The sequence below is a fragment of the Trametes versicolor genome (genome assembly GCF_000271585.1).
Source record: "Trametes versicolor FP-101664 SS1 unplaced genomic scaffold TRAVEscaffold_13, whole genome shotgun sequence".
Classification (NCBI taxonomy): Eukaryota; Fungi; Basidiomycota; class Agaricomycetes; order Polyporales; family Polyporaceae; genus Trametes; species Trametes versicolor.
In genome coordinates this window covers 304122-329136 of record NW_007360333.1, presented here as the reverse complement: position 1 = coordinate 329136, position 25015 = coordinate 304122, and the positions used below count along the sequence as shown (strand labels likewise).

Sequence of the window (25015 nt, the reverse complement as noted above, 5' to 3'; positions counted from 1 at the left end):
GAGCTGCCGACGCTCTGAGCGACGGGTACCACCCACAGAACATGCAGTTTGTTGGCCGTCCTTCTGCGACGATCACGGAGGTCCCGCGGAGCCAGCGGCGGGACACTGGGGGGCGGCGGCGGCGGGCATCGGACAACGACCCCAGGGTGCGGAAGAGGCGGCCGAAGCGCGGGATCAGGAGCTTGCCATACGTGCTGCCAGGGTCGGACGGGGCGGGCACCAGCAGGAGCGGCGAGCAGGCGGCGAAGCGGCAGCGGGTGGACGAGTTTCCGCTAGGCGAGCGGATCACTCAGTTCGAGCTATCGTCTGCATTTGGCGGGAAGCTCACCGGAGTCTGACGCGATCGAATCCGCGTACGAGTGGGGCAGTGACGGGGAGGCACATGGAGCTGGCTGTGTCGCGGTGAGTGCTTCGCGCGGCGGAGTCGGGCGAATCGAGGCGGCCAGTTAGAGACGATTTCAAGTGTCGTAGTAGATTACATTGATTGCTAATGTTCGATCTTTATCCATCGGGGCGGCACAGAGAACGGCGGCGAGATGTCGAGCCGGACGAGATGGTCGTGCAGGAGCGGGAGGCGATCAGGCGTGCTGGCGAGTCTGGCGCACGGTGAGCGCTTCGAACCACACCGATTACCGAATTTGGTATATTCGGCTAAGTTCGACTTGAGGATTGGTTCGAGCGTCCTTGCGCATAACAAGTCGCTCGTTAGTACGAGCTGTGTAGAGACGTACCGAGCCTGCGTCCGGCGAGTGTTTTGCCTGTTTGTGCGGAATCGGCATCAGCGCCGTACCCTGAAACCGCCTATTCAAGCTCGGCGCTATACAGCGCCTCAGGGACCCACCGTTACACGCCCTGCATTATTACGTTGTACCCTGAAACGATTTGGTACGGATGCGGTCGTAAACATCAGGGTTCGGCCGCGCTCCGTCCCACAAGGCGCCATTCGCCGGCCGCCTCTTCGCCTTCTCCCCCCTATCGGCCTGGCTGTTCTACTCCCTTCCTTCCTTTCCCCTCCACTCGTCAGTACTGTCCCCGCCGCGCGGAAGCTCTCGATACCGTCATCCAGTACCCGAGACGACGCCGTCCGCCAAATCTTCTGTGACGTCCCTGCTGCTTGCTCAAACCGGCTGTTCACGACTGCTCGAGATCGCCCCTCGTGCTCTACCTCCTCGCGCCTCGCCTGGTCGATTCCGCTGCTGTGCACCGAATGTGGACGAAGGTCAGCACAGCAGGCGCTCTTCTCGGAATACACTCACTCACGGTGTAGACGGCGACAGGCGACGCCTCGGGCTCCCGTCTACAGCCCGGGGCCGTGTGTCTGATGTGCATGGCGAGTGAAGTGGGCGACGGGGAGCGACGTGGGAGACGAGGGAAGGCTCCAGATGCGGGGGGCATGCGCCATGGAGTTGCATATTCGGACGCGCCCGCGCGTTCGAAGCCGCCAGCGGTGCCTGAGACGGCCTGAAGTCGAAGACAGCAGAACCACAGTGTCGGGGAGGCAGGCGGCGAGGATGGCGGAGGTATACGGAGAATTCGCATGGCAGCATCGGCCCAGCGGAGCAATATCCGAGGGCCAAGCGGGTGTTTCGTTCGACGCAGTGGGCACTCCAGCCTTCGCGAGAGCTGATAGTCATATTCCAGGTCGCGTGGTATCAGGTTTCCCAGGAGAGCAGAGACACCAGCGTACTTGCAGACGGACGGGGCGGAGCCGGCCGAAGAAGACACAGAGAGCGAGATTGGCGTCGCGGAGTGTGTGGGCACAGCTGCAGGACGTCCAGAGCACTCCGCCGAGGTGAGAATACGCGCGATCTGCTCGTTTTTGCTGGCCTCACTAGACTCGATAGGTGCGCACGACGCCGGGGATCACGCGTGGCACAAGCGGCGCTTTCACGCCATCTAATGATCCTGATACGCTATCAAGGTCAGTACGCGCGCGCACGGACTTCAAACTCACCAATCAGGACACACAGGCGCACATCAGCAATTCACACACTCTCCCTGGCACCAACTGGCACTTGCTGGGTCGTCCTGACTCACACCTGACACGGCCCTTCCCGTGGCTCAGATGACTTCAGATGCTTCCAGCACACCAGGCACTCTTTTCCAGCTCATCAGGCACCCGGACAAGATCCTTTCAGGCGTTTCCAGTCTCACTCCAGGACGCCAGCAGGCCTCAGGAAACCGGCATCGGCCAGCAAGTACTCAACTCAGTCGCTCAACTTCTTCAGGCAGTTCCAGGTCACACAGTAAGGCGCAGAGGACTCTGGAGGGTCCGATCGTCACACATGACCCCACCGTTGAGTACATAATAGCTGTCCGCAAATGGAGAACTCGATTCACTTACCCGTGATGTTAGCACTCGCCTCAACGTGTAAAGTATGTAGTAGGGTAGAGATACTGACCGTCTGAGGTCGAATGGACCTCACTCGACTCAGTGGGACTTTGGTGACATCATAATGGACATACCGTTTAATGTTATGCAAAGCACCGACGGACAATGCAAGTGAGTCGGTGTTGCCTTGTACTTACCTTGGGGGTTGACGAATTGAAGCTCAGCGGGCCACCGATCATGCCTGGGCGAATGGCGCACACTTTGTGCTCTTGGTCCCCAAGCGGTGTCAACCGCGGAGTTCGCAAGCGGCATCGAGGTCGGGATTGATGACCGGGGCGTTGGGCGTGTTGAGCGTGCACACAAGAGAGCAGGGAAGGAAAGAAAAGCCAGAAATATAGTAGGCAAGACAGAGGCGGCGCAAGACGAGACGAGACGAGACGAGACGAGACGAGACGAGATGAGACGAGATGGCCAGGCGAGCTGATGAGCGAAACCCTTGCCCTAAATAGCGGCAGGGAGTGATGCGATGGCTAGGCTGGAGGTCAAAAGATGTGCGGGAGCAGCCTGAAGGACGCGGGGTATAATGATATAGGCACACAGTCCGATGCATGGCGTGTGGCTGAGAAGCTCGCGGGCTCGAGGGCGCCTCGTCGTGCACGATCCCTGGCCCAAGTTATGGCAAGGCGTCGGGCAGCAGCGAGTGCAGAATTGGTGCTAAGGCGGACTACGTGCGCGACACGCCTGCGCAGGTGTCACCGCACCTCGGCTTTTTTGTTTATGTCATCGTCGGGGCTACATTGTGCGGAAACACTGTGAGCTTAGCGGGTAAACTCGAGCTGCTCGTGCGCTACTCGGAGTTCGATAACTCACCGTTTACTGGGCTACCGACCATGCTCGGACAAAGCCTGCACTCAAGTGGCCTTAGTATCTGGGTAGCGTCGACTGCAGAGTTCGCGGGCGACGTCGGGGTAAAGATCGACGACCAAGGTGTTAGGCGTGCGGAGCGTACGCGCAAGAGACGACACCAAAGAAAGCCAGAAATATAGGAGGTGAGACTGGGGCGGCGCGAGACGAGACAAGACGAGACAAGTTGAGACGAGACGGCCAGGCGGGTAATCGAGAAGAACCCCGGCCCAGGATAACGGTGGGCAGTGGATGCGGTGGGACGACGAAGAAGGTACAGGGAGCAGGACGTGGGCTATAAATATATAGTACAGTCACAGAGTCCACTCGCAATACAGGGTATGCGACAGACCGGCCTCGCGAGAAGCTTGGGTGGGGTTGCGGTTGCGGGAGTACACGTCGATCGCACAGAGAGAGAGAAAGAGAAAGGCCGGGGCCCGCAGCCCGGAGAGGGGACGCCTGCATGTGGGTGACCGGAGCCAGGGCACACAGACGCAGTATCGGAAGGGGACCACCACATCGTGCGCGAAGGGTTTTCTGCCCCGCGCCGCCCCAACTGCGGAATTTGAAGTGGTTGTGCGCGCGCCAGGAGGCGTCCGATCGAGCCCGAGCCGACGACTCACACGTTGTGGTCCTCATACTTGAGGGACGTCGACGATGGCGCGGAGCTCGCGGTCGATGGCAAGGTCGACATGGATGATACTTGGGTTCCGGGTATGTTCGGGGAAGCTCATGCGTTAAGCATGTGTGCGCGGGGGAATTGGAATGGGCCACCGCCGTCATGAATTCCCGGCATGCATGGGCACTGCTGGGGGCATGGACTTGGGGGGCCAAAATCGAGGGCCTGTTCGTTACACCCAGTAAGCATGACCGCGGGGCGCGGACACGTTCACCTGTGTGTATGGGGTCGCTAAGGGTACAGGCAAACGGCGTGAGCGGGGGATACAAGTCGGGTGGGAGTCCATGCTTTGGAATTCGTGACATACCTTTTGCTCGAACGTGAGCGCGCTAGCGCCGATGCCAAGCTGCCCTCTGAGCCAGCTGTACACCCCTCATTCTTGTTGACCAACTGGAGCGCAACATGCCCTGGCCGACGGTCGATCAGAACATACTGCGCTGCAGGAGGGAGAGGATCACGACGGGCACGGAGGTGTGCAGGTGGTGCCGGTTCTAGAGCTCACCTGTGCGGTCGTGTCTACGGAGGACCATATGCGCGATGGGGTCCGCGCCCATGCATTCCCGCCGCCGACGAGCGGGGGCATGCCCTCCATCGGTGAGATCTGCGTCTGCATCTTGAGGTCGAGCAGCGCGCCGATCTCCTTGCTCCGTTGTTTCTGCAGCTGCCGCACGCGCTGGGTGCAGTTCACGCTTGCACGCGCGCTTCTCTGCCACTTCAAGGTCCGTCGGCCGTCGGCGAAACGCCACAGGATCTTCCGGCAGGTGGAAACAGCGCGATTGCGGCGACCGTAACACGCTCGCTGAGTTCGCGTTCGCCTCGCCTCGCCTCGCCTCGCCTCGCCTCGCCTCGCGCTCCTGATGGAGCGCGTTCTTCTGGAGCACCCGGAGCTGGAGAAACTCATCGTTGGGCAGATCGGTCGATGCGGGGTCCAGCTGGATTTCGATAAACTGCAGTTCGTCTTCTGTTGGAGAGGGCGAACGCGCGAGAGGGGGGTCGATGGAAAATGACTGAAGAAAGAGACCGAGTTCTTCTCATTCGGGCGGGGAGAACCCCCGAGCAAGGACGGAGAAATGGTAGCCACCGGAGGAGCGTGCGACTCCAGCGAAGGTGGCTGCATATCTTCGTCCTCGCGCTCGGGAAGAGTGGGGTGCGGCGAATGAGGGGATCCGGGGTCTTCCATGTCAAAGTCGGCGAGCGAGAGCAGTGCGCCGGGGTGAGTGCGGGGCGGGGGTGGGGCAGAGGTCTCCGTGCGGAGGTGTCGCATCGTAAAGATCATTGAGAGGTTGTCGACGTGGAGACGGCGGGGGCAGCGTCGCGCTGTCCTCGTCATCCGAAGGCATTACGGTGTCGGAGTATTCTGACTCGAGGTCCACATCGACATCGACTGGAGGTGGATGCAGAGGGAAGGTATTGAAGGGTTGAAGGAAAGAAGGGTGCTGGTCCGACGCTACGTCCATAGGATGGAGGCCAGACGGCTCATCATAACTCCCACCACCAAACCAATGGCGGTCTTTGTGATGAAAGGGGATCTCGAGCGGGGAGATGGGCGAGTGCTGTTGCTGAAGCTGGCTATGGTGGTCGAACCCAAGCGGGACACCGAAGTCCGGAAAGTCCAGAGATAACGCGCCAGGTTTGGGAGAAGGAGGTAACTCGTCGAGAACCGTACTGCTAGGACTAGCAGTCCAATTCATCTCAGAATCGACAACCCACGCCAGCGGCGGTCCAGACACGACAGCGAAGGGCACTGGGTCGAAGGGCGAACCGGATGGTCCGCTACTTGACTCGCCACCAAAAGGTGGAAGTTCGGCCAACGGCAAGTCTTCGTGTAGGCTGATAGGTGACTGGGGACTCCAGACAGGCATCGGCTCAATCATGACCTGATCGTCATGAGAGCCTTCGCCTTGCCGTTCGCCCTCGCATCCCCCGGGTGTCCCAAACTCTTCGAACACAGAGTCATCACGTACCGGAGGGAACGGTGGCGCGGGCGTGCCTCCGTCCTCTGAATCAACTCTGTACCGCCAGGATTCAATCCCGTGCCCTCCTCCCTGATTCCAACCATCGGTGGGCAGCTCCTTTGGAGCTACATAGTCTGTCGGTGGCGGAGAAAGCGGCGCGATATGTCGAGCACCATCGTGTGACATGTTCTCATCGACGATCTCTTCGCGATCGGGCCTGCCAACGCGTGCTTCTGACGGCTCTGCGGGGAGGTCTGGAAGCGGGACGCTCGACGCGAGTGCCGCGTCGGTGAGCGGGGGCGATGGGTAGACTTGGTGGATGGGTTGGGGATAGTCACGCGGTGGCGTTGACTTCGCACGGGCGTCGGCGGTGAACGCTGGATCTTGACAGTAGCTTGAGGAGATATAGGTGCCCGTTCCGGTCGCGAGGTCGTATGCATGTGGCGGGGGATGCCAAAGTCGAAGAATGATGTCGGTGGTAGGAGGTGGGGATTGGTCGGGACGGGCACTGGGAAGACAAAACCGGTCTGAAGAGAATTCAGACGGTGTCCTGCACATATTGATGACATTGGCGTCGAGTTGGGCCGTCGCTGCGAACGAGAAGGAAGATAATTAGCATGCTTTGTCCAACTGGCGTGAGCCGCTGGCAGCGGAGGCCGTATGGTAGAAGAGGGCAAGGCTAAACTCGACTCACTGAGGTCGAATACGGCAGTTCAACAGTCCATGATAGAGCACGATGAGCGACGACGTTGAGAGCCAGCACACGGAGGAAGCTGGAGGAACAAACGAGAGCTCGCCCACCACTGCATAGCGCGTTCAACATGTTCAGGTAGATGGGCGCTGCTGAACACAGGTGGTGGGCGGGGCCATATCCGAAGGACCGGGTCCATAGCAGGGGGTGGGGCTGGTTGGGACGGGCTGCAGGTGATATTGGCGTCGAGTTGGGCTGTCGTTGTGAGCGAGAAGGATGCCTGACGTTGGTATCCAGCATATTGAAGGCTGTGAAGTCGTAGGGGCATTGCTCAGGGCCGCTGCATGCCGCACTGCATGAGGGTACGGAGAGCAAGCGAACAGGGAAGTCACTTACTGGGTCTGCATGATCTTCACGCGGAATGTTGGAGATCCGGAGACGGTAGGTCTGCGCAATCTTCACGCACAGCGTTCGAGTTGCGAAAACCCGCGGTGGTTCGCAGCACGTAGAGGCCTGTCGCAGCAGCTTGCAGAGCCACACGCGGACGTACTACCCGCGAGTTAAGTCCCACCCCGTTCTGATCGAGCTGAATTCTGCAGCTACTGATAGGCCGTCAGTTAACATATTCTGCAAATTATGCAAGTGCATGATAGATAGTACAAAACTCACAGTCACTTCTGCAACGCCCCATGATCGAAGTTCCTTCTGCCGCTCACCCGCCAACAGGAAATTTGACTGCGCTAGCAGTGGCTATATAGAGTGAGTTGGAATATGAAGGACAATAATCGGAAAAGCCGCGGTATTTTGAAGCGGAACGTACCTGAGACAGCGGTAGTGAGAGCGAAGGACAAACGCGAAGTGGCGACGATGACACGTATGTACGCAGTCACGTGCTTGGTCCGGCTCGGGTGTCACTCCGCAGCGTAGGTATGAAGATGTGCATCCTACAAGTATATTGCGAGGGACATAGGTGGAGTAGGTATACTAGGTATGTAGAAACTCAAATGCATGATGGTCAATATACTTATTAACGTAGAAACGGTTGAAGACGTCAAGAGAACGATGGTACTCGAGGTCGACCAGATCGATCCGCTGACCCTTGGTAACTCCTATCAAATGAGCTGCCCTAAATATTGACTCGACATGGATGATAGCTAGGGATGGACGACGACCTCGCAAAAAGGTCGGTCTAACCATCCACATCCCTGTATCCTCGTCCGGCGCGTTGCCAATGCGCGTGTACCAGTGTACCAGAGCACATTCGTATCTTCTGCCATCGTATCTAAAAGAAATCAAACTACGAACACGCGCAATATCCATGCCAAGGATTCCAGGCTGATCCTTACCAGTGCTAACAAAAACACAATCATACCTTGGATGCTTCTTTCGCCATGCCGGAGTAGCGCGGATGAACTCTCGGCGCATTCCTCCGACACCAGAAGGATCACTTGGGGCGTAGAAGATCGCTTCGGCGGACTGGTGAACGAAAACATCCTGGTCGAAAGGAGGGCAGTCGCCCAAGGGCACAGCGGCGGCGGTCTGTGGGCTATCGGGGTTCAGGCGGCGGAAGAGGAAGCGGCGAATGAGGTCGGTAAGGTTCGGGACTTTGAGGGCGTTCGCCAGAGCGTGGAGTTTCTCCCGTATCCTCTAGAGGAGTCAAATATGATTAGCAAGTCCGCACGGAGGAACATGTGCGCATACCATGGAGGAGAGCACCGCAGATCCGACAGTCCGGGGTCCGTCCAACACCTCCTCATCCTTCTCTGCCGGCTTCTTGAGGGCTCGGCGCCCCTTCCCTCTCACCGGACGTGCGTTGATGGTGGGATCTATGCCGCTGATTAAAATCAGTGCGCGATGCAACAAACAAAGCAGAACAAACTGACCAGCAGCCGCCTGAGCCTCTCTGAGGCAGCTCTCCTGCAGCATCCCCCTATCGTTGAACATGACGCGGCTGATAGCCAGCTTGTCCATGCGCTGATTCGTGAGCAGCATTTGACCCAGTGCTTCGTACCGGTTCGATCTACGCCAGGGCTCTTTGACCGCCTTGATATGTTTGGACTCCGTGATCGACGAGCACAGACCGTTAGGAGCGCCGAAGTCCCAGATTCGCTTCTCGTAGTGGACCATAGAATGCTGGCGAGGTAATGAGAAATCGTCGCGAACACCAGGCATACGGAAGGCCTCGCGGTAGCGATGAAACCGCACAAGAGCGTCCTTCAATTGCTTAATCGTCCGTGGGGAGTGTACGTCCCTGCGGACGAGGTAGGCGAACTCGAGGAAGGCGCGAATCGCGCGAACCATATCTGCAGGTATGTGACCGTGGAGGGCCGGAAGATATACCTATTTGTTGTTACAAATCAGGGTAATTAGCCCACAATACACGATCCACAGGAAGAAGATGCCCTAACCTTCATCAGAGCCTTCGAGTCGTCCCCGGTCCACTGCTTGAAGCCGCGGCCCTCCCGGAATCTTCGGAGCCTCGAGAATGGAGGCACAACGGCCAATCTGTCCGGTCGCGGTGGTAGCAAAGTTAATATTAACAAAGCTACTATCAATGCCGAAGAACGTACCGCCTGTCGACGTCTGCCAGAATCTCATCTGCTCTAGATTTGGTGTAGGTATGGTAGATGTACCTCTCAACCCACGCTACCAGATGATCTTTGAATGTTCCCTTGATAAGTTGGTGAAGGATATCCGGGGCTATGAGCTCATGGATGTCGGCGCGAGCGAAATCACTCGTGAAGGGCTGCAGGCAATGTGAGTGAAAGACTCGCTTGATTTCGCAGACGTTCAGAGACTAACAACGACGTCTCCAACGATGCCATAGTCATCCCACAACTTCCCGAGCTCAATCCACTCGACCAGGGTCTCCGTGTGCGCCTTCGATCGGCGAGGCTGGTCAGGCTCGTCTAGATCCTTGTTCCTTGCGATGCATCTGACCCGACCCCCCTAGCTCAGTGAAGTCCATGGCGAGTAAATGTACGTACTCACGTCGGGCACCATCCTTGAACGATGCTTGCGATTAATGCCTGCTCCGGATAGTCGGCGATGTAAGGCCCGATGCCGTATATGGCCTTGCGGTAGTGGCCGTCCGAGCATAGGACAACTTCTGGGTGCTCCATGAAGTCTGTTAGACTCCGAAGGATCCGGGAGATAGAGGAGTGAAATAGCTGTCGTCGGAACTTGCGGAAGACTGCGTCATCTTTGTATTTTCGCAATACTGCAGATACCATGGGCGTGTTAGCACTGGCTGACCATGGAACGCAGCGGGGACTTGACGCACCCTTGGGGATCGCGAGAAATGCGGCGAGCGCGACTGCATTCTTGTGGGCCCTGCGAACGGTGTTGTGAACATTTCCGATGGAGACGTAGAGCGGGTAATAGTCGTTCTGGCCAGTGGCAACCGACACGGTGGTCTTGTCGCTACCAAGCACTATGGGAACGAACATCGCTCCGTGATTGTCCGGGCTCCTCGCGAGGATATCCTGAAGGTGGCAGGCGGAGGTCAGCGTCTTTGTCATTGTGGATCGATATGCACAACGTACCGCCTGTCTCCACGCCCACTCGCCACTCATAAAGTTCCTGAGTTGACGACTGCCGTCGGCGGAGAACTCCCGGAGGGGTGCGTAGTCCAGCTGCGTCTTGAAGTCAGGGTTGCTGAGCATGCTCTTCACGATCATGCGGACATCTCGGTACCAGACCTCGTGGCTGTCTGTCATCCAGGTCGGTGCGCTGCTTGCTGGCTGGGGAAGATTGTCTTGGGAATATTGCATGGTGAAGCATTGCCATCGGACATCTCCAAGAGGGGTGGAATCGATTGTGCGATACATCTCGACATGGTTCTCAAACGGCGGCTCCCCGCCCTGTGGCAGGAGCGACGAGCGCCAGAGCTCTAGCAAGGCGTCGATGTTGGACGCGCTCATCTGCTCTCGAGCATACAGGAGATCGGCGACCTCAAACTGCAGCCTGTTCTCGTACGGAAGCCAGTCGCTATTGAGCTGGTCGTCGCGAGGCGCAGGCTCTGCGTCGGGCTCCACGAAATTACCCTCCGCATCGCACTTGCGCCCTGTCGCCAGATGGGTGATCAGCTACCGAGGAATGCGGTATTTGAATACAAGAACTGACCATTTATAGTCGGGTGCTCTTCGACCCACGACCTGTCATTTGTTCCTAGAGGAGTGCGCTCGGGCGAAGCGTGTATCGGGGAGTCTTCGTGCAAAGCGGAGCGCCCGTTGTCTCCATCGTCGCCCAACGGGAGAAAGACGTTGAGAGGCTCAGAGTAGGAGTCGTTCGGGTCGTCGAGCATATCCTGGTCAGGAGCTCCTCCATTCGAGAGGTCGCCGGTGAGAGAGATGAGCCCGCGATGAGTGCCGGGCTCGCTGACGTTGCTCTGAGCGTGTTCAGGAAGTCGGGGATCCTCTTGAGGGACCGCTTGCCCGCTTTCGTCATGAGGGGCCGGCGATGGCGGAGCTGCATCGTCATCTGCACTGTAAGGATAAGCCGTGGCCTCCCAAAGACCAGAGCGCCCGCAGTCCCCGTCGTCTGACAGAGAAAGAAACAGGGCATGTGCCCCGTTTTCAGAAGGTGGCCCATCCAATGCATTCGCGAGCTCCGGGGAGCTGCGGGGCTGTGATCCCTCAGCGTACGACAAGTCTTGAGGGTAGAGGGGACTAGTTTGGTCACCGCCAGGGCGGGGACCTGGAGTTGGCTCTCGAAGAGCTGATCGCCCGTTGTCCCCGTTGTCGAGTGTAAGGGGCGCTGTAACCGAGCCATTAGTCAGGGAAAATAGGCAGAGGTAGATAGCATAGACTTCACCATTTGCTGAATTGGAAACCACCGACGGACGTTCGCCGCCGTCGTGCATCGGGTAGTCGCCGATCTGCTCAATCTGCTGAACCAGGGTTCGCCAAATGTATTGGGCGGGCTCAGCAGGCTCATCCTCGTCGTCGGAGACCGGGACGAGCTCTCTAATAGCACGGGCTCAGCACTTAACATGGCCCGCCAGATGAGCGGAGGGGACGTACGGGAGTTCTTCATCATCCTCTAAGCCGCCATCGTAGCCGTCGTCTGATGTGGGGTCAGGGTCGCCAATGGGAGCCACCACAGTTGAGCTAGGAAATTCTGAAAGCGAACCCTCTCCGTCGAATATGGAAGGGGCGCCATCCTGCGGCTTTCGGTCGTGAACATAGAAAATCAAAAATAAGCACTACTCACAAGTTGTGGAACTCCAAACTCGCAGCCCGAGGGTTGGGTTGGAGCGGTATCGCCAAGGGACATCACGTTGCAAGAGGCGGAGAAGGTTGCCCGGTCCAAAAGACTGACCTCGCCGCGGTGATCAGGATGCGCACGCAGCATGTGCTGGGCCAAACCGGTAGAGTTCTTCAATGCGCCACGAGGACATCCTGGAACAGGACACACAAAAGCTTGAACACGATTAAAAAGACCTCCGTCCTGAAGGGGTTGCATGTCGGAGGGAGCGAAGAGATGAGATGCGGTGAGAGTGACCTGAGGAGCCGTTGAGGCAGCATTAGCACTATTTATACGGTGGCCGCCTCTGCGAACGTAGAGCGCTACTCACTAGCTGGCGCAGTCAGAAATCGTTCACCTCGGAGAACGTTCGGGTCGGAACCCCTCTCGAAGCGTGCATAGGATGTCGTCGGAGTGATAAAACGCCGAGACAAATCCTGGCAAGTGCACGACATTACTCAGACGACCGGGACACGGGATGAAGAGGATCTCATTTTGTAAAGATTTGAAGACTGGGTGGAAGAGAACGTATAGAGTAATATAGCACCGTGTTCGCATGAAACGGGAGTCAGTATTTGCGAGGTGGCTCCTTTGCCGATGACTTGGCGAGTTCTGCATGCATCTTGCGGTCTAGGATTATGCCGGTTAATTGCCGTGTCACCGCTGTTGAATTTGGGGGCTTACCTCAAATCACGGGCGTACCGGATAACTCTTGCCAAGTGCTCCACATTCCTACGCCGTTGCGCCACCGCTCAGACCCAGAAATCCCCAACACGCCGCCGCCTTCGTTGAACTCCTTCTGCGACTTAAACCCGCACTCCACCCACCGGAAAAGACCTCCGGCAGAATATTGAGTGAACGAGTATCGACGCTCCTTTTCGCCGACTATCGTGTTCGAGTGCCGGAGGATTGCGGACGGGATGAGGATGAGAGCACCGGGTGGAAACTCGATCATCATCTTGAGATCCCACAGCAACAGGTGGCCGCCCTCCGTAGGATCGAACTCGCCGATGGCCGTGACAGTGCACCATCCAGCCGGGAGGTTGAGGTGGTCGGTGTGTACGTGAGTCGACACTTGTGGGCCGAGGTTGAACGTCGAGGCCCCAAAAACGTTCTTGGCAAAGTTGGGGACCAACGTAGGGTCATTGGCAAGAAGCTTGCTCATCGTCTTGGCGTAGTGCTGATGCAGACGCGGAGCATATAGCTTGAATGAGGCTGCACGGTGTTTAGCTGTAGGCGTAGAGAAAGATGGCCGCTAAACTTACCATCGGCGAATCCTGCCAATCTCTGGATGGCCGTATTATCGAGCAGCTTGTTGATAACGTTTTGGTTATGCTTGGTAGTGTGCATCAAGTTGCTAACTTTCTGTCCCCAACGTTAGAACGGACCTATACCTGAGCGATGCGAGATGCAAACCTTCTGACCTCCGCCGTAGGAGATACCGGCGGAAATGGTTGGATATTCGCCACGGCGGTGAGAGGCCTGCTTCGCGTCCAGCTTGTAGCTGGCTCGAGCGCCGTCGAACGCTTCTTGAACTTGCGCATTCACAAGATCCCAGCCGGCGATATCCTTAGGTTTCCCCGCGAGGACTGTAAACACGCGACCCGTTCTGTCCAGCAGTGCACGAGGTTTCCTAGTACGTAGGAGAGTCAATGAATGCCGTATCAAAGGAGGACAGGAGCTTACTGTCCATCCCATTCGACGTATCTGAAACCAAGTGCCAAGGCGTCCGCCTTTGTGAGCGGGCGGCGATCTTCATCACTCTGCGGCAACCTTCGGCCGACAAAGCCGCTGCTGGCGACCGGGATTCCCGTGAATCCTTCGCATCCCGTGAAACGACTCTCCCTCGCCGCTTTGCAACTGTGTCAGTACATATCCGTCATCTACGTGCGCTGTGCGTACCGGCAAGATCCACGTGCACGGGGACCAGCTGTGCTGCCTTGCGAGTTTTGAGGGCGACCGACTTCAGCGATCGTTCGATCGAGGGCTGTACCAAACCCTCCTTCGATGCGGCACTGCGCGCAGACCGCCGCCGCTCCCTGTAGCGCAGCTTATCGCGGAGTTTGGCCTTGCTTTTTGCTTGGACCGCGCCAGCGACTGACCCGGTAGATTCCTCACCGGCCTGTCGAAGCCTCGGGGACGCTCTGGCGCCAGCTATGTCAACAAGCGCACGCATCACCCTGAAGGGGTACGTACCTCTGTACGGGTAAATCGTCTTCATCCTGCACGACGTCTGATGCTAATAGGGCCTCTCCGTGCTCCTCTGCGATCTGTGCGAGCGGTGCGATATCGAAGTCGAAGCGGAGGGGTGTGCTGAGGTTCGCCCAGGGAGAGTAGTTCGCGCCAGATCGGGTCTAAGTGCGCGGTCAGCTAAGGTTATGCAAGGATCTATAACCCCTACCCGGCGAGCGATATATGAGATAGGCAGAAGGCCGCCTTGCTGACTGGGCGGCATCGTTGTCGCTTTATGTTCCTTGTACAACTGAGAGGTGAGCGAGAAAACGACCGCAAAACACGAGCCTGCACGCACAGATGATGGACTTGTGACTTTGAGCGGAAGAGGCGTCGGCGAGGAGGACGCAGAGAAAGCGAAGCAGAGTGATATTGGCCGAGTGGAGGGGCGATGCACTTACAACGCTAACACTTTTGACGATAGTCCTACAGGGGGTAGAGCCGGTTAAGCATCTGGGTCCCAGGGTCGGGGCCAGCAGGACGGGAGGCGGAGACGCAGTCGCATATCCTCCACAGTGTTGGCCCCAATGTCGGGGCCGCACAAAAATGGGGATGGATGTAGCTGCACGCCGGGCCCCAAGATCGAGGCCGCAGGCAGGATGGGTATATCGAGACGTTGAAGCCATCGCCGGCAAACCCGGGCCCCAAGGTCGGGGCCGCACATGGGCAGGCGCGAATGGGGCGGGATGGGAGCTGCATGACGCGGGATAGGGGCATGCCGGGCCCCAAGGTCGAGGCCGCAGGCAGGCTGAATCAAAACGCTGAGATCACAGCCGGCGAGCCGGGTCCCCAAGGTCGGGGCCGCAGCGGGAGAGGGCACCGACAAATAAACGACCTGGGCCCCGAGGTCGGGGCCGCAGCGGGAGAGAGCACCGACGAATAAACGACCTGGGCCCCGAGGTCGGGGCCGCAGCGGGAGAGAGCACCGACGAATGAACGTCCTGGGCCCCGAGGTCGGGGCCGCAGTGGGAGAGAGCACCGACGAATGAACGTCCTGGGCCCCAATGTCGAGGCCGCACAGCGGAGCGCATGCTGGGCGAAGAAGAGTACTCACAATGGGTCTGCCGTACAAAGTCTGGAACGGATTCACCGTTGAGTATCGCGGAATGAAGTCTAAAAAAGAGAGGTCAGCCGCAATTTTATTCCGTAAGTGAAGGGCACAAAAATCGCGGTGTCAACGATGCCAAACGGCCCAATCTAGCAATGAATGACGTTGCTATTCAACGCCGCAAACTATCGGGACGCACGTTCGACAGGGCGAAGTCCCGATGTACGAAAAATGTGCCCCTCCGAAGATTTTTTGGGACTGGGACTTACCTGACGATAATCTGACCGAGTTTGTTTTGCAGGGAGGTTCAGCCCGACGGCGACGGTCGGCGAAGAGGGGTAGGGCTCGAGACTGCCCGAGTCGAATGGGCTAGAGAGGCGGGATGGATGGCGTTGGGAGGAGTACGAGAGGGGGGGGGAGAAGAGGGGAGTCAGGCTGGAGTCAGACGGGCTCCCGACCGGATTCAGCCACCCTTGGCAGTACCGTTTCCCGGGCGCCAAAACGCGATATCGAATCGAACGGGAACCCACAAAATTCTTCGCCACAGCGATGCCTCGGTTCTGCAAGAATAACACAGGACTGCTATTTGGCGGGTATAGATGAAAATACTAACGAGTACGACGACAAATGTGCAAACTAGACAATACCTTCCTCGGAGTGCGCCCTCCATCCGCTTTCGGCGTCTATTTCTAGCGCCCGCGCTTCCGAGGGTATTCCTGGCGGAGTGATACACACGTGGTTAGCGGACGCCTCCTACACGTTGGTCCATGACGCTACTGACCTCGCCGTTTAAACGTTGACGTTCATCCCAGACAGGATCACGTAGCAAAGGGACACCCTGATTGTACAACAGACTTGGTAAGTATGAAGCGAGTAGAAAGTGGGTACAGGCGGGTACTTACGGGAGTTCAACATACACACCGGCGCGCATGAACTTGGCGGTATGCTCCAGGAGAAAGGCGTAATCCTTCTGTAGGAAGGCACAAAGCAGCTGGCTGAGAGTGTGCCACGAGTCGCCGCCCACGCCCGGGAGACCGAGCCGTACCAGCCTTGGGAACGCCGCACACAGGGCGAATGCAATGTCGATGGGGTGGTACCGGAGAACGAGGACGTCGGAGGAGATATGCAGCAGGGGGCTGTCAAGCATGTCGGGAAGAATGAACATGTTTTGCCCGGGATACGTCGCTAGCCCAGGGAGGTGGAGGAAGCGAAGGTCAGGGCAGCGCTGACAAAGCAGAGGGAGTGTGTGCTGAAAGTTGGCGATTGAGCCCGGGAGATAGTAGTACAGCTTAAAGCTGAGATGAAGCACCTCCAACCTCGGCCAAGACATTGCCAGGTCCTCGACGTCGTCAGCGCTGAGCGTGAAGGAATATCCAGTCAGGATGATGGCAACACGGCGCAGACGGGGACGAGCACGAAGGGCGCGAACATAATGTAAAAATTGTCCGCACCGCAGGACAGCGGTGTTGCTGGGGCCCTGGAAGAGGATCTCCACAACCGTCAAGTTTGCCCCGATATCGGCGGTGAGAAGGCATAGGTCGTAGAGGAACGAGATAGACGGGCCCTGCTCGGTGCAGCTCATCCCAAGGTGTTGGATGTTGTGGAAGGAGACGTTGTTGATCAGCGCTCGAGTGTCACTCGTTTTACTCCACAGCAATTCCAGCCGTTCAATCTTCGGGAGCTCGTACGAGGCATCGGTGGCAGAGGCACCGAGCGATGGTATTTCTGCCAGCGGGGAGCATCGGTGAGTCCATTGGCCATGTGAGCACGTTATGGCAACACATACCGTGCAAATCCACCCGAAGATCCGCGTAGAGGAGATAATCGAAGCTTCGAAGCACCGCGCCGGGGACGAGAATGCCAGGAGGGGTTTGGACGGCCAACTTCTCTGTGCGTGGTCGAGCGCCAGCGACAGCTAAGCAAAGGCTGACGATACCTTCGCCGTGGAGCAGCTGGTGTGCTTCTGTAATCGTACCGTGATGCTTGTGCTCGAAGTGCAAGGCGACGGAATACAGCCGAGGGGAGCCGAGGAAATGCGTGATGCCTCCGTGAAGGACGCAAGTGTCCGTCTCCAGCCAAAGCAAGGTTCTCAGGCACGGGAAGAGGCATCGATTGTCGGCAGGTAAGATGGATTCTAAGTATGCGAGCAAGACAGCGGGGATATCTCGCGCAGTGATCTTGATGGACCTCACACAGGCCGCATAGTAACGGAACTGTTGGTAGAGTGCCAGTGCCTTGTGCTCTTCTTTCTCCGGCGCGAACATCCCCATGAGACGTCTACATTGGAGCTGTAGTTAATATGTGGCGAGAAGGGGGCCTAATAACGCACCCAAGCTCCCGAAACTCGGCGGCCTTTTCCATCATTCTCCCTGCCGTCAAGTCCAGTGGTCCAACCTCCAGGATTCTCAGTAGGGGGGCAAACGAGTGCAGGGTCTGCCAGACGTGTTCCATCGCAAGATGAAAGAACTGAACTGAAGCCGACCCGAAGTGGTATAAGTCTCGCCTGGCCATCTTGGACTCCAGGGACTCAGGAGCGGTGTAAGATGGAGGGTCCGGCTTGGGCATAGCGTCGATGATGAGCGACACAATATCCTCCGTCCCCAGCGCCCGAGACACTGCTGCATCACCTCTAGGCCCGGCCGAATTTGTCAGAGGATAGAGGGAGCGCCACGCCCCTCGCGACAAATCGTCCTGGAGCTGAATCGTGAACAACATACAGGAACTCGTCAGAGTCTTGTAAGATAGCGGCCGAATTTGTACATACCCTGAGCGGTACGGTCGATCGGTCTGCTGAGTCCATTCTTGTGGCTTCTCCGGATGCGAGCTTGCAGCGTGGAAGTGGTGCGGATTTGGTTGCGGGGAAGCGGGAAAAGCGGGGACGGGCGCAGGAGGACTTTGGGATCGGCGAAGTCGACTGAGGAGATGATGATCGTCAAGAGAAAAGACAACGACAGCCTATACGTAATTAAACGAAGATTCTATGCGTGGAGGGTGAGGGCGCGGTGCATTCCCTTGCGAAATGCTGACATAAAGCCAAAGCGGCGCAGTCCGCGCCAAACCCAACATCCCGCCGGCGAGTTCCCACCACACCATCCACCATCCACGTTGCATCCTTGCCGTCAAACTCGCCCACTCTACCTCCTCTTCTATTACTCTTCTTTGACTAAATGGCGTACGGAACTCGCATCACGAACGTGGACGCGCACCCCGGCTGGCCTGATCTGCCTGCTCCTCGTCGTACCTCGAAGGATGTTGCCGAGGAAAGCGAGAAGAAGAAGCAGGAGAGGGACGCATCCGAGCAGGGGAAGCAGCGCGCCCTAGAAAAGGCAGCAGAGCTAGAAAATCAGACCCAGAAGAAGGACAAGGAAGAGGAGAACACTCGCGTGACACGCAGCATGAAGCCGAAGACGTCGAACCCGCCTGTCAAATCGGGGTCGAAGACTGCCACTTCTGGGAACAAGGTCCCCAGTATTTCTCCTGACGGTGTTGCTGATCCCGATGTTGCACCAAAGCGGGGTGGTAGGTCCAACAAGCGGAAGCTTGACGAGCATCAAGATGTCAAATCTGGAGCTGCGGGCAAGAAGGCAACTGTCAGCCATGATGGCGCCTCTTCCGATGTCAGCGAGCTTACCGAGTTGGAAGACACACCGATGCCCAAGGCAAAGAAGGCAAAGAAGACAACGAAGGCTACGAAGGATAAGAAGAGCAAGAAAGCGAACCCGGCGCCGGTCCAAGGCAACGTTCGCGACGCCGTCAGGGCCTTGCGAGAGAAGAGTGCCTCTCAACGTTCTCAACCTCCGACCGAGTCGACGTCGAAGGGAGATGCGTGTGACGTCGGCGCGTCTTCCAGTCACGCTCAGAGCTCCGCGGCCTCCACGTGAGATTCCTTTCTTGTCGACGTTTCCGAATACTTAGACACTTGCAGAGTCTCTTCCAATGCTGCCGCTCACCAAGCCATGGACATCGATGACCCGACTGCCGACAGTCTGCGTAACTGGATCTCCGGCGTGAACGGCCCCACTGCGATCCGGATCAGGCAGGAGTCAACCGCTGCCACGCACACGGCATCCGTCCCCGCCACTCCTCTCCCACAACCGCCCCCTGCACCAGCCGACAAATCGAAATTCGCCTCGATTGACGGCGTAGCAGAAACACCCATCAAGTCGAAGCGCGGGAAGGCCGCAGTGAAGTCCAAGTCTGAGTCGACCGAGGACGCCGATGGCGAGTCTGACGCCAAACAGCCGCCCAAGCCCAGGGGCAAGCCTAAGCCCAAGCCTGTGTACAAGCCCAAGCCCAAGCCAGAGGAAGTCAATCAGGTGGTCGAGAACCAGGGTCCAGTGGCGAGCGACGACGAGAGAGCGGAGCGCGAGGCGGCTTTGTCGAGTCCGATGAAGGGAGGCACAGCCAGGCTTACAAGCAAGGTGCGTCGGCTTAAACTGATCCTATTCATGCTCATCTATATCTTTTCACGATCAAGAACATGGTTACGATCAACGACATGGACGTGTCTACACCGAACCCCGTTCGTGTGAAGGATGATGCTTGTGATGGCGCCGACATCTCTCAGGTAAGCAATCGCTTTCCTTGCGACTGACCTGCAATGTTAGCAATACATGCTCATAATGCACAATGTACAGCCCGGTGCCAAGAAGACGAAGTCAAAGTCAAGCAAGAGCGGTGCTAAAAGCAAGAACGAACCGAAGTCTAAGCCCGAGGATGACGCGAAGGACAAGCACGACGCCGAGTCGAAGGATATGGGCGACGCGCAGGGTAAGCACGAATTGGAACGTGGCAAGGGCAACGAAGAAGCGAAGAGCAAGGTCGGCGCGACGCACCAGCGCAAACGCGATGCGCCGCACCAGCACGATGACGAGGACGCCATGCACCAGCGCGACGACGGCGACTCCACGCACCGGCCCAACGACAACGACGCCACGCACCAGCACGACGTCAACGCCACGCGCCGCCGCAAGCGCGACGCCTCCCGCGAGCGCGACGACGACGACACGCGCCGCCGCAAGCGCGACGCCTCCCGCGAGCGCGACGACGACGACACGCGCCGCCGCAAGCGCGACACCTCCCGCGAGCGCGACGACGACGACACGCGACCGCCGCAAGCGCGACACCTCCCGCGAGCGCGACGACGACGACATGCGCCGCCGCAAGCGCGACGTAACGCGCGAGCGCGACGACGCGATCCACCAGCACGACGCGAGGCGCCAACGCGAAGACGATGACAACGACGCGAAGCACCAGCACGACGACGACGCGACGCGCCGGCGCAAGCGCGACGCTACGCTCGAGCGCGACGACACGAAGGACAAACGTAAAACAAAGCGCGACGCTAAGAGCAAGGACGACGAAAGGGAGAAGCATGAGGGCGATGCAAAGAACAAGCGCGAGGTGAATGATAGAGGCGATGCGAAGGGCGCAAGCGGGGCAAAGGGCGCGAGTGGCGTGAAGGACAACGCGAAAGACAAGAGCGAGGTAAAGAGCAGGCACAACTCGAACGGGAAGCACGATTCGAAGGGCAAGGGTGTAGCGAGGCCCGAGGACGAGGGTAATGCGAAGCGCAAGGGTGTTGGGTATGGAAAAGGAATACGCGGTGGGTCCGCTCAGGTGCGCATACATGCGTCATTCCATAGCTATGCAGTGACTGACGGACTACAGGCCGCGGATGACGACTCAGACATCGAGATGGTCGATGGCACCCGCGCCGCATCTAAGCCTGTCAGTGCTGTCTCCCGCACGAGCAGCTCCAAGTCCTCGTCTTCTGGAAAGAAATCGACTATCAACGACTTGCCTGACGGAGCCCAGGACCACGACCGATGGAGCTCTGCTTTCGTCCCCACCCTCTTGCGCTACCAAGGCAGCCGCCACGACCCTTGGACTTGGGATGCTCGCGGGAGCGTCCCCGTAATTCAGAAAATATGGGATGTAGTCTACGGGGACAGCTTGCCCCATCGCGTAGTCGCTGGAGACAACGTCCACAAAGTTGTACGTTCTTCGACATCATCTTGCTCGTTGAAGCCGTCTACTAACTTACGTCTAAGGCTTCACAACGAGTCTATGATTGGCGCAGCGGCATGGCCGCCACTGCTGTGTCTATCTTCGAGACTTGCTTCAACTCCGCGCCCTCTACTCGCTTCAGCCAGATCATCCCTGAAGATGGAGAATCGGATGGGCATCTATCGGCTCGAGTGAACGCCCACCTCACTCAAGTTCAGTCGGCGCGTTCGAAGTTCTGTGCTAAGATTCACGAGGACTACGCGTTTGTGTGGAGGGACCCTATGTCGTGCGCCAGTGGAGGGCCCAGGCAGGTAAGTGCCACCTCCAGCATGGCATCCAGGTCACGCTAATTCTGCAATATTAGGGTTTATTCCACAGTCCCTTTATCCTTCCTGTGCTTGCGATGCACCTCGAGCAGACCGCAAATGCTGTAGACGTTCCGAATCTCTTTAACCCTGCAGACGAGACTTGGCCCACATCCCCTGAACGTCCCATCGGCGCCATTGGGCTCGCGACGGCTGCGGTAATCTTGATTATAACATTATGTTTGCTACATTCTTACACATGCTACAGGTTGAGCGAGTGGTTGTATGCTGGATAAACAAGAAGCTTGCCCTTAACGCAAAGGGAAAGCCGTACTGTCCGCCAGTGCTCAATCCCGCTACAAACAAGAAGAGCACCGCAACCACCGACTTCAGCGCCAGCAACTTCCTCCGCCAGACCGAATCTTTCAAGATGTCTGCTGCTCGCATGGGCGAAGAGCAGATGGCCGCCCTGCTCACCGCTGCAGCGCGGTCTCAGAGGGGTGCGGACGGCGATGCAGCCGCTCACAAGAAGCCGAAGAAGAACGCGGTACGCCGCGATCAACTGTTTGAACAAGACACCGAGTATGGTGGTGGCGGAGTCAAGCGCGAGGAAGGCTCCGGGCACGGCGGGGACATCCGAATCAAGCTCGAGAAGGACTCCGAGTACGGCGGCAGTCGTCGAATCAAGCAGGAGGTCGATGACCGCATGGACGTTGACGACGCTGTAGATGAGGCCGCACGCGACGACGCCAGGCCTCACGCCCGCCACCACCATGGGAAGACCCGCCAGGGCGACAGGGCAACCGACTCCGACTCCGATTCCGATTCCAACGAGGACAAGAGCGACAGCGACCAAAGCGACAGCGCCGGAAGCGACCGCGACCGCGGCCACGACGAACGGGACGGCCAGAACAGCGACAAATCTGCGGACGAATACGACGACAAATCCACGGACGAACGCGATGGCGAACGAGATGGCGAACGCGATGGCGAACGCGACAACGACCCCGACAACGATTCCGGCAACGACTCCAACAAAGCCGACCGCGCAGACTACGATCACGCCGACAACGACCGCGCCGATTCTACCACCGACAGCGACAGCGGCAGCGAGCACGACAGCGTCGCGGCTTACAGGTATTCCGAGCACATCTCGAGCTCATCCTCCGACGAGTCGTCCTCGGAAGAGGAATACTGAGTACTGAGGTCCTAATGCCTGAGAAGGTGTATCGTCGGTGCGAGCTCTACTATTACATATCTGTGTAGGTATGCGGATGATCTAATGTGCCCACAATGTGTGTCCTGATCGTCTGCGTTGCAGATATTCTTCCTTCCTCATTTCATTCCACGCACACCCCGCCTCTGGGCCGCCATAGATCTCTCCACATTTAGTGACCCGTTTCCTGCTACATCGCCCCATAGACGCCTTCTTTTCCACTCTCTCTCCGCGTTTCTGGCCCGTTCTGACGATCTGATAATCACCTTTACCTTACTTACCGCGCTCCTGTGGTTCCTGTGCAGCATCGGCATACTGAATACACGCGTATCTGTGCTCTAGTCACCTCCTGCATGCCTGCCTCATCCTGCAGGTCCTGCAGAACGCTTTTCTGAGCTTCTGCTGGAGTTGACAGAGCTGAGGTTCCGACGAGCCCGGCGCTGCCGCTTGTCCCTGTGCTTCTGACTCCATCTGACGTCCTGAAGTAGTCATCGCTGACATTCTGACTTACTAGATATCGCCTGGAAGCGTCTGCTGTCCTCAGTCTCGCTGGATTGTGGTAGAGGCTCAATGCGATCTGGAGCTTCTGAAATCAGGTGCGCGCTCCTAACATCACTGCTGGTGTCTGTACGACTGGACGCGTCCTGGACACCCCGTCGACTGACTTGCTGTTCTCCTGGGCTCTCTGAGCTCGAATTACCGTGGAGCTGCGACACCGGGCAGTACATCATCGACGTGTAGCTCAAACATTGAATTGCGACCCCGGTAAGGAGCTACACGGTATTTCAAGTGACACCAGCAGCTAAAGCCCCACAGCAGCATGAGAACCGACAGCATACAGCGGTATTCAGGAATCCAGGAGCGCAAGCTCAATGAAGACACGATCAGCGCAGGCGTTCCCAGAAGCTCCGGTCACAGGAGCAAGCCAGACCAGCAGCAGCGCTCCAGAGAGCCTCCAGTAGGGAGACTGCCTGCTCGACCTGTCCTCTCCTGAGCTGTCCTGCGGCGCCTTCGTCCAGTCATCCAGGAGCTCTCAGGAGGGTTCATATATTCCTGATGCAAAGGGGGCGCGGCAGAAGAGGGCATGGGGCGGGCATCACCCCGCAAGATGGCGCGCGGGACAACGCCGCCACAGACGCGCTCTTTCGGCATCCCTGTGCAACAAGAACACCCTATGCATGTGAGCACACGTCTAACGCATTCGCACGCGCGATTCTGACGTACCAAGACGGACGGGCGGCGCCAGGAATGGCCGTACGCGAGCGCATGTGGAGCAGCCACCCAGACGAGCGACGGGACCTCCGCCACGTCCACAAGTCGCGTTCCCGCATCAAGAGGAGAAGCAGCGTGTCGAAACGAACCTTCGAGACCATTCCAAGCGCGAGGAGGCGAGTCCGAGGCCCAGAGTGTCCCCAGTGAGTACCAGCTCGAAGTCTCCTGCCACAGGCTCAAGCCCGAGTTCCCGCAGATCCGTGCCGTCAGGAGAACATCGTTTCCGCCCGCAAGACCGTCCCGGAGCCGGGAGCCAAGAGAAGCGCGGTCGAGGCGAGGCGAGGGCGCCGGCGGGGAGGGTTCGGCTGGGTGGTGGCGGTGCGAGAGAGAGATGGGCGAGGGAACGAGTTGTGGGTGCCGCGGGCGTCTGCTTCGCGTCCGCGTCCTCTAGTGATCGCGCGCGGGCCGCCAGGGGAGAGCGCTGCCTCGCGGAGGGGCGCAAACCGTTTGCGGAGTCGTATACTGCCAGTGGCGACTTCCCGGACGCGTCTCCAGCGGCGGCGCGCACCTGGGAGCTGTTCACCGAGTGGAGAGGTCGCGGATTTGAGCTCCCTGAGCTTCCCTTGAAGTACGGCTCTCGCAGAATTGCGACGACGCGGTTCCGCGAAGGCAAGTACAGCTCTACTGTATCCGTGTACGCATTACTGTACGATTCGTGCGTCTGGATGCGAGGCTGCTCGAGTAGCGGGGCCATTTGGAGACTGCGCCTTCGTGTCTCCCTCCCCGAGACCTTGTAGCACATTTCGCGCATTCCAAGCGTGCCGCGCGGCGCGAGCAAGTACGTAGAGTTTCCATGCATTCCCTGTGCCCTAGTTGACGTGTTCGAACTCGGAATATATTTGATTTCACACTTGCCATACTTGCGAGTCAACCTGCCCCCACTCCTCGTCCTCCCAATTCCTCCCCACTGCCCTCCCGGAGTCAGTGATTCTCGTCCCACCCGTTTGCACACTGCCCCCGCATCATCGCGCCGCCCGCGCCGCGCTCGCATCAAGTACGAGCCTCACAAGGTACTCGTAGCTCTTGGCGAAGGTCGCCAGTCCGAGGACAGACACAAGTACGAGCCCCCGCACACACGCAGCCAGCTTCCGAGTGATAGTGAGTCAATTGAATGTACAGTCCCGGT

General features: G+C 58.2%; 5 protein-coding genes across 5 annotated transcripts; 1 reads left to right on the top strand and 4 right to left on the bottom strand.

Moving 5' to 3' along the window:
- Positions 1–3854: 3854 nt before the first annotated feature.
- TRAVEDRAFT_40321 (uncharacterized protein) lies at positions 3855–6055 on the bottom strand (the record flags this gene model as incomplete). The annotated part of the gene is made up of 6 exons (XM_008045886.1): positions 3855–3937; positions 4348–4351; positions 4417–4587; positions 4709–4944; positions 4965–5087; positions 5206–6055. The coding sequence occupies 6 exons, from the start codon at positions 6053–6055 to the stop codon at positions 3855–3857; spliced, it is 1467 nt and encodes a 488-aa protein (XP_008044077.1).
- Positions 6056–7544: 1489 nt separating this feature from the next.
- On the bottom strand, positions 7545–10390 carry TRAVEDRAFT_40316 (uncharacterized protein; the record flags this gene model as incomplete). Its single annotated transcript, XM_008045885.1, has 7 exons — positions 7545–8205; positions 8440–8900; positions 8969–9065; positions 9131–9306; positions 9363–9495; positions 9552–9780; positions 9844–10390. 7 exons carry the CDS (start codon positions 10388–10390, stop codon positions 7545–7547), a joined length of 2304 nt encoding a protein of 767 aa, XP_008044076.1.
- A 2097-nt stretch (positions 10391–12487) lies between these two features.
- TRAVEDRAFT_40315 (uncharacterized protein) lies at positions 12488–13505 on the bottom strand (the record flags this gene model as incomplete). The annotated part of the gene is made up of 4 exons (XM_008045884.1): positions 12488–12539; positions 12602–13022; positions 13073–13172; positions 13224–13505. 4 exons carry the CDS (start codon positions 13503–13505, stop codon positions 12488–12490), a joined length of 855 nt encoding a protein of 284 aa, XP_008044075.1.
- A 2371-nt stretch (positions 13506–15876) lies between these two features.
- On the bottom strand, positions 15877–17652 carry TRAVEDRAFT_53018 (uncharacterized protein; the record flags this gene model as incomplete). Its single annotated transcript, XM_008045979.1, has 4 exons — positions 15877–15925; positions 15990–16812; positions 16874–17364; positions 17417–17652. 4 exons carry the CDS (start codon positions 17650–17652, stop codon positions 15877–15879), a joined length of 1599 nt encoding a protein of 532 aa, XP_008044170.1.
- A 602-nt stretch (positions 17653–18254) lies between these two features.
- Positions 18255–22599, top strand: TRAVEDRAFT_24066 (uncharacterized protein; the record flags this gene model as incomplete). Its single annotated transcript, XM_008045780.1, has 9 exons — positions 18255–18964; positions 19013–19508; positions 19565–19654; positions 19725–20259; positions 20318–20706; positions 20758–21084; positions 21141–21407; positions 21461–21619; positions 21670–22599. The coding sequence occupies 9 exons, from the start codon at positions 18255–18257 to the stop codon at positions 22597–22599; spliced, it is 3903 nt and encodes a 1300-aa protein (XP_008043971.1).
- Between the last annotated feature and the right edge of the window lie 2416 nt (positions 22600–25015).